Source organism: Acyrthosiphon pisum, chromosome A1, assembly GCF_005508785.2.
Source record: "Acyrthosiphon pisum isolate AL4f chromosome A1, pea_aphid_22Mar2018_4r6ur, whole genome shotgun sequence".
NCBI lineage: Eukaryota > Metazoa > Arthropoda > Insecta > Hemiptera > Aphididae > Acyrthosiphon > Acyrthosiphon pisum.
In genome coordinates, this window is record NC_042494.1 from 94,645,120 (window position 1) to 94,654,356 (window position 9,237).

The window sequence follows — 9,237 nt, forward strand, 5'->3', positions numbered from 1 at the left end:
ATCTGAAGGAAAAATAATTTACCGACCGAAGTCTTGATGACGGCAATTTTACTACAAGTACCTATGCCGTAAGAGCAACTATGACTTGCTCTTGCCTGGTTTATTTTTTATAGTTATTGTTGATATTATAAATATTATAAAGGAACTAGACGTGGAAGTCATTGTGCATATTATACGTATATACAAATTCTGTGCTATGTCAATTATTATTATTATTATTATTATCATTATCATTATTTGTTTGTTAAAAAAAAAAAAAAACTTTCTTATTGTGAAAATATAAACTTTGAACCGGAAACTCGCTTACGGTATTAGCAACGCAAATTGAACACTCTTTCTTCATTTGGTTAGGGTCTCTTTTCTATTCACTCCGTCTAAATTTACTTGTATAGTTGTATACATTATTATATATAATACTCTGAGCAAAAATAAACAAATGACAATAGCGAAAAGAAAAACGCTATCTTATTTGCACAAAGGATTTAGAATCTACAACACAAGCCCTTCGTATCACGTCCAACGTTGCTTTCATAGTTGAGTTGATGGTTTATATTATAATATACAATATATTAGGGGACAATTTTTACGTATTTACTGACAGTCTGATTGGATTGTTGTTTATTTTATCCTCTGAACGAGACGCATTTGTTTATAAAGCTGTTAATAGAACAGGTAATGCCGCATATTATAAAGGGAGACCATCATAAATTATACACGCCTTATACTTTATAGACGGATTGGTGAAAACAAACATGAATTTTTACTAAAAATAAATATCTAAAAATTGAAAGAAAAGCAAAAACAGGTTTTAATGTAGCCCCATACGTACTCGTCCTAGCTATATATACTCCAGTGCAGTGCCACCTGTTATACGCGATATGCCTTTTCGGAATGTATGTGGTTCTTCATTGAGTTCCTTGAATGAAGTGCATTTGTTTATAAGACTTCAGGTAACAGAATAGGTATAATAGACGTATAGGTACCACAAAGAACGACCAACAATCATGCATTTCCTTTACACTTTATAATCGGTTAGATATATGCAGTGAAAAGGTAAAAAAACATGATTTTTTACTACGTACAAATAGTTAATAATTAAAAGAAAAAAAAAAGGTGGGCAAGTGGATGTCGCTACGCTGTACAGTAGGTTACAAGTGGGTCACTGTATAAACAATCACAACAAAATAACTAAAATAGTTATTTTAGGTTTTTTATATGTAATTTCGTTCAAATTTTAATTTAAAATGACTATAAAATTAAACTGTGCTTATGTATTTTTTAGATTTTTCGGTAACAGAATTAACTATTTACGTGGAATCTTGTTTTAAATTTTCAATCCTTAGATATGAATTTTTAACTACAAAATAATTATTCAATTTTAAATTTGATAAATTTTGTCAAATTTCGAACTTTAAATGCTTACAAAAAATAATTGTGCCTATGTATTTTTAATATTTTTCAACTTTTATTGTAATAATATATCAGGAGCCTTGTATTAAATTTTTACACTTTTTGGCCTAACAGATAAAATTTAATTGATATTTATAGAAAAAAAAATGTCCGTAAACAGCTCAAAAAGAGTCAAAATATTTTCAATATATTGTTATGGTGTATAGAAAATAAAAATATAAACATTCAGTAAAATTGTCATGTACCTATCTACAGTTATTCGTTTTTGAATAACAATAAAATAGGAAAATCGTTACATGAGAAATCGAGTGAATATCAAATGTCGTAAAAATATGAATTTCAAACGCTCATAAAAATATAATTAAAAAAGGTAGACAAACTTATAAGGAATCTTGTATTACATTTTCAAATTTTAGATTTAAAAAGAAAATTTTTCATGAATTTCTAACTCAAAATAATTTGCAACATTTTCGTCATTTATACGTATTTTGTCAATATTTGAACTTAAGATGCTAATAAAAAAAAATTGTGCCTATGGATTTTTAAATTTTTGTCATCTGCCATTGAAACAATATACTAGGAGCCTTCTATTAAATTTTCAAGCTTTTTTAACCAACAAATAAAATTTTATTGATATTTATAGAAAAAAAAACTAAAAAAAATGGAAACTGAAAATGTCCGTAAAGAGCTCAAAGTCAAAATATTTGGAAAATGTTATGGTGTATAAAAAATGCTAATATAAACATTCAGTCAAAATGTCATGTATCTACGGTCATTTTTTAAAAGTTACACCAAAAACCAAATTCAATTTTGTGAAAAATCGATTTTGCGTAAAAATTCCCGTTTTTCCTTTATTTTTCTTTGGTTTTTCTTGGCGCTTTTGAAAATGACTGGGAATTTTAAATTTTGACCTCCCCAATGCACCAACGATATTCACTTTCCAATCGAACAAGATACTGAAGTTGAAAATCGAAGCATTATTTCGACTGCTTATCGTGTACACAGACACAAAAAAAAATAAAAAAACACACATCATTGTAAAATCAATACATTCATCGTTCCACTCAGAATCTAAAATATATTATATTTTAAATGGGCTACATCATAATCCAGTGACCAGCATATATGCTCTAGACTGCAGCAGTTCTTAAGCTTTTGTAGAACACAGACCCCTGATGAAAGATTTTTAGAAACCCCGGGCACCTTACTCATTTTTTTCTAATGCCTTTTTTTCACAATATATCTCGTGTTATCACTATATCAATATTATAATTACTATTTTATATTGCATAACACATGCGTGGGGATACATATATCAACACGTTTTTGTAATTATTTTTTTATACACTTAATTTTTCATAAAAAAGTAATATTTTATTTTTAATATTTTTAAAATTTATTTATCTAATTATTATTATAATAAATAATTAGAGATTATAATTTAATAATCTATAGAGTACATTATTATACGCGATGTATATCCATTATATCAGTGACGAGACAATAACTGCAGACCTGCAGAGCACCACCGGGGGACAATTACAACAAACCGGTAGGGGTTTTTTTCCGATTTTCCGTCTCGTTCCATCTCGTATTTTATATTATTGTAGTTATTGATTGTAATGGATAATGTGGGTAATGTTATTATAGCTAATACGTATAAGTATATAATATAGTAAAATGCGCGTTCCTGTGTCGCGATAAGCGGACATTGGACGACGTGCGATAATGAAAATAAAATATCCGACTTAAGTACAAATTTTTATCGCCAGCGGACAAACGGCCTCGAATCGGAGTAAATAAGTGTGTATAGCGTGCCCTATAATATGGCCTACGGCGTGGAATTGTTTTCACATTTCATATATCTCCTGTCGTGCAGTCTAATAAGTAATAGCTTCACCAGGAATGCCAAATAAGTGGCAAGCTTGGCATGGGAGAAATTTTCGATGGCACCCGAAAGACTTTCATGTGACTATTTTTATACCTTGCGAGCAACAGACACAAAAAATCTTTCAAGCAATATGAAATAAAATGTTTCTAACAATCAATAAAAGTTGATTTTTTTAATAATTTTTTTCTACATTGTTACTATTAATTTTTCGTTTATATTTTGTAAAAATTCCCTGTGTTAACAAAATTAATAAGTGGCACAGCTGAAATTATTTTTTGAATTGTGTCGTATATATTGACACATTGACCAAATCCTATTTGTCATTCCTGAGCTACACCATCACACATTGTATACTGTTCGTTTTCTTTCCGAGGGATATATCGCAGCGCCCGGGAAATTTGGCAAGGTCAAAGTATCGGTGTCGATAGGTCATACGGGTGGGTAGGTATATAAATGTCGTATATTATATGCCTATGCACACGTGCGTCGTCTGTATCGTTCGTATATTATTCACTTCTCTGCAGCAGTAGGTAATATTATAACGCCCCTCTTCCCGTCGGGGTGGAATGACACGGTGCTCGAATAACTCAACTCGGATATAAAGGTCGTCTTCGTCGTCGTAGTGTGGATTATGAGGGGCAAGTCTAGTATAGTCGCACGATTTTTCCCATTACCCGCGCCAAAACCCCGTCGGTATATATAGATACCTCTATATATGCGTATTTTTCTCCGAGATATAACACTGAGAATACAAAATCTTCTGTACCCCCCCCCCCCCCCAGCCGCCCACGACCACTCACGTCAACAAAACCACCGCGTATTATAACAAATAGGGTGTGATTTCGAATAAGTCCCACGTGCACATGCATGTGTGCGCCGGTGGTTGTCAACTGATTCGGGATAAAAAAATATATACATATATATAATATGCGAATATTTTTTTTCTTTTCATATATATAAATATCATTTTTTTTTTTCTTTCGCTTGCCACTTTCGCCTGCAGTATACGATATAAATATTACGCGCTCAACACCGCCGCCACCACTACCACCACCATATGTCCATAATATCATATAGGTGAGTATATATACATAGATAGGTACCCGCTCTCTTTATAGCGTGCGTAATCGCCCGAGCAAACACATGAGGGTCTCCGCGTGTGTGAGAAGAGCTTCGCGACGTCTGCAAGTCCGCGGTCGGTCTGATGACGAATATATGGAATACCCCATTTCTCCCCACCCCTACCACCGCTACCACGCCCTTCAAGAAGACTGCAGATTTCTCAGATGAATATATTATGCATACTGCAGCCGCGTACGACGACGAACTGCGGGGGGAGCAGAGGTGATAGTGTTTTCGCGTTGCTCGGTCATTGCACGATTCGAGCACAATATTATATTATATTGCTACACGGGTAAAAAAAGAAGAAAAAAAACACGAAGGATAAGCCGATACGATAGTGAGGTAACTGCAGTGCCTCATATATTAGATACGCTGCGTTGGTGTTGACCGGAAAACGAGTTATATAATATATTATATACTCCCATATTTGTCGACGAGAGAAGAAAACGATGATAGTATACGAGCCATACATTATATTATATACTACCAATATATTATTATCTGAGCGGAGACTGTCAGCCTATATAGGTAATATTACGTCCTACGAGGCATAGACAGTGGCGCGGTGAACTTTTCTTACCTACGACGCCAACAAAATGTAGACACCCATAGCATGCCTTTAAAACAAAAACCCACATATTTTGAGGGAGCTTATAGTGAGCTAAGCCCGCTCTAAAGCTTATTGACGTTTGTAATATTTAAGTGACGAGACTAAATTCTATACATATTAACATTATTTAGAAGATTTTACTCTCTAAATTGCTGAAAATATGGAGTAATGTTTACAGGTTATAAATTATTAAAAACAGCTGGGTCATCGATACTTATATATTAATATGCATCATCATCTAGTAAGTTAAATAATATTTAAATAATTTTTAAACAATAAATAATTAGTTAAAAATATTTATGTTTTAAATTATTTAATATTTTTATATTATTTAGATGATGATGAGTAATAAATCAACTTCACCGTGTACGTCTTTTCACCAGAAATTTACTTCTACTTATATTCATCAAGCATCTACCATAAATTATGACAACGAGCCATCTACATCTACTTCAACTTACAAGCCACCGACCTCTAACTATCAGTCAAAGTATTCTATTAGGTACTTCTTTCCAGCCCATGACAGGTACACAATAACATTTACGAAAAAACATTTTAGCTTATAATTAATATTATAGGTACTTACTAAGTATAAAGTAAAGATTGAGATTTAATAGGTGTATTTATTATTTTTCTGGCCAAATAATGTTTTTAATATATTTAAAAACATACTGACAACATAAAACCATTTATAAACATTTTCGTTTCTTTTTGATTTTTCAAGGAATATTAAAAATATAAATTCGCTGTTTGGAATGTTTATTTTCCATAAAAATACGGAACATAATATTATGATACTACGCGTCGTCGTACTGTGTTTGGCGTTGTACAGGTCACCACCTGCCGCCGTTGCAGCTCCTGTGATGATGGGCGCCGACAGACTAACTGACGAACGGTACTTTTGGCCCTCACTGCAGCGATCGTCACCGCCCGCTGAAATTGATGATTTCACACTGATGACTACCAACGGTCCGATAAAAAAACAGAACTTTCAGCTCTGGCCGCAGAGATCGTCGCCGCCCGCTGAAGTTTATGCTTCCACAGTGATAACCACCGACGGACCGGCCAAGAACTTTCGTCTCTGGTCGCAGCGATCGTCGTCGCCCGCTGAAATTGATGCTTTCACACTTATGACTACCAACGGTCCGGTAAAAAAACAGAACTTTCAGCTCTGGCCGCAGCGATCTTCACCGCCCGCCGCAGTTTCTGCTTCCACAATTATGACCAATGACGGACCGGCCAAGAACCAAAATTTTCAGGTCTGGTCCCATCGATCGTCGACACCCACCCCAGTTTCCGCATTCACAATGATGGCCAATGATGGAACGGCCAAGAACCAAAGCTTTCGTCTCTGGCCACAGCGATCGTCGCCTCCCGCTGAAGTTTATGCTTCCACGGTGATGACCACCGACGGACCGGCCAAGAACAAAAACTTTCAGCTCTGGCCACAGCGATCGACGCCACCCGCCGCAGTTTCCGCTTCCACAATGATGACCAATGACGGACCGGCCAAGAACCAAAACTTTCAACTCTGGCCGCAGCGATCGTCCCCGCCCACCGCAGTTGCCGTTTCCACACTGATTACCACCGATGGCCCGGCCAAAAAACAGAACTTTCAGCTCTGGCCCCATCGATCGTCGCCGCCCGCTCCAATGTCCGCATCCACAATGATGACCAATGATAGACCGGCCAAGAACCAAAACTTTCGTCTCTGGCCGCAACAATCGTCACCGCCCGCTGAAGTTCATGCTTCCACGGTAATAACCACCGACGGACCGGCCAAGAATAAAAACTTTCCACTCTGGCCGCAGCGATCATCGCTGCCTGCCGCAGTTTCTGCTTCCACACTGATGGCCACCGACGGCGTGTCCAAAAAACAGAACTTTCAGCTTTGGTCACAGAGATCGTCACCACCCGCCACAGTTTCCGCTTCCACAATAGTGACCACCGATGGCGTGTCCAAAAAACAGAACTTTCAGCTCTGGCCACAGCGATCGTCGTCGCCCGCCACCGTTTCTGCTTCCACAATGATGACCACCAGTGGACCGGCCAAGAACAAAAACTTTCCACTCTGGCCGCAACAATCGTCACCGCCCGCTGAAGTTCATGCTTCCACGGTAATAATCACCGACGGACCGGCCAAGAATAAAAACTTTCCACTCTGGCCGCAGCGATCATCGCTGCCTGCCGCAGTTTCTGCTTCCACGCTGATGGCCACCGACGGCGTGTCCAAAAAACAGAACTTTCAGCTTTGGTCACAGAGATTGTCGCCACCCGCCACAGTTTCTGCTTTCACAATGATGACCACCAGTGGACCGAACAAGAACAAAAACTTTCCACTCTGGCCGCAACAATCGTCACCGCCCGCTGAAGTTCATGCTTCCACGGTAATAACCACCGACGGCGTGTCCAAAAAACAGAACTTTCAGCTTTGGTCACAGAGATCGTCGCCACCCGCCACAGTTTCCGCTTCCACAGTAGTGACCACCGATGGCGTGTCCAAAAAACAGAACTTTCAGCTCTGGCCGCAGCGATCGTCGTCGCCCGCCACCGTTTCTGCTTCCACAATGATGACCACCAGTGGACCGGCCAAAAACAAAAACTTTCCACTCTGGCCGCAGCGATCGTCACTGCCTGCCTCCGTTGCCGCTCTTATGATGATGGCCACCAACGGGCCGATTGAGAACAGAAACTTTCGGCCCTCGTCACCTCATAACTGTCACTGTGGCCACCGCGCCGAGGTGACCACATCAGACCCGGCCGTAGATCACGACCTAACCAGAGGCCATTACCATGTGCACTCGACTGCAGTCACAAAGCCGAACCCAGCCACGGTTTACACCAGGGCTAATTGTCACCACGACCGTGCGACCGCGGTCACTGATGCTAAACGTTTTCGCTGCCCACACCACCATTATCAAACACAGGATAGTGTGCTAAACAGTACGCCGTCACCTGCTGTGGACAATACTATAACGGATGAAATTCCAGCGAACGACCAGTGAGTTTACTAACTTATATTATATTTATCGTACAACAGACCAAAATCATGTTGTATTTGGTCGTGGGTCGTAGCAGAGAATTTAGTGACTGCTTGGCAGAAAATTTATAGGGAGGTCCTTAATAAGTAGAGGTATTATAGCTCCATAAATGCTATATTATTATTTAAACAAAATTTAAAAAACTAGATATGTAATTATTGAGACTCTATTATTTCTTCAAAATTAAAAAAATTTGTTTTTAAAACATTATCTTAAACATTATTTTATCCTTAATTTTATTTATTTATGTAGTGGTTTCGAAATGCTTCTTTCAAGATAATAGTATACCTATATAAGTATAGGTAATATCTACTTGACACTTGTTAGTTAATTGGTATTTGTTACCAATATGTAGTACCTGTTATTGATAGGTAGGTAGGTACAATATTTTTTATGCAATTATTAAAACACATTTAAAAAAAAAATAGTTTATCTATCAAAACCTGAAAATCTTCGAGTCTTCGAAATTGTATAAAAACAAAATCAAATATATTAAAATTACAGCGGTCACAGACCTTAGAAAAGTTATGTTATTAAAACACCTAGGTCTATATTATTTAATCACCTGTTTACCCTGCACGGTCTGTGATGTTTCACACAATATAGTCAATAGATGAAATTAATTTCATCTGCAGTTCTGTATTGATATTCCCACAGCTCAGCACAAGACTTGACTATAAAAAATAAAAACCCTAGCTGATAACTGTAGGAAAAAAAAGAACATCATAATAATATTATAGACATGGCTCACTGATATTACCGAAATAAAACAATCAGAACGATAGGTCACTTAATTATTATTATGATTTACAATTAATATATAATATTTTTTTCTTTACAATTGCAGGAATTACGACGAATCTGAAAAAGACTACGTCGACGACGACGACTATTACTCTCTAAAAAATTTCGTACCGATTATTTCGTTGATGATGTTCGTGTTGTTGTATCCGAGCTGTTATACATATAGTAATCGGAGGAAAAAAACCAACTCGTTTTACTTGCAGACGAATACTTGCGGTTGTGTAGCAAAATATATTCGCTGTCCTAAATAATTACAATACAATTGTGTGATCATTTAGAACAGCGAACATAGTTGCCTGTATACAACCGAGGCCATTTGTTTGCAAATAAAACCAGTTGGGGAAAACGACTAGATATCT

General features: G+C 37.0%; 1 protein-coding gene across 1 annotated transcript; it reads left to right on the forward strand.

Annotated features, from left to right (window-relative positions):
• The first annotated feature begins 5,770 nt into the window (after positions 1-5,770).
• Positions 5,771-9,192, forward strand: LOC100574899 (mucin-4-like). The gene is made up of 2 exons (XM_016803853.2): positions 5,771-8,034; positions 8,922-9,192. The coding sequence occupies exons 1-2, from the start codon at positions 5,789-5,791 to the stop codon at positions 9,127-9,129; spliced, it is 2,454 nt and encodes an 817-aa protein (XP_016659342.1). The 5' UTR covers positions 5,771-5,788; the 3' UTR covers positions 9,130-9,192.
• Positions 9,193-9,237: the final 45 nt, after the last annotated feature.

Excerpts from the sequence above, each read along its gene's own strand:
- LOC100574899 (XM_016803853.2), top strand. The coding sequence starts at position 5,789 with ATGTTTATTTTCCATAAAAATACGGAACATAATATTATGATACTACGC. Across the intron at positions 8,035-8,921 it reads GAAATTCCAGCGAACGACCA|GAATTACGACGAATCTGAAA; the intron begins GTGAGTTTACTA and ends TTACAATTGCAG.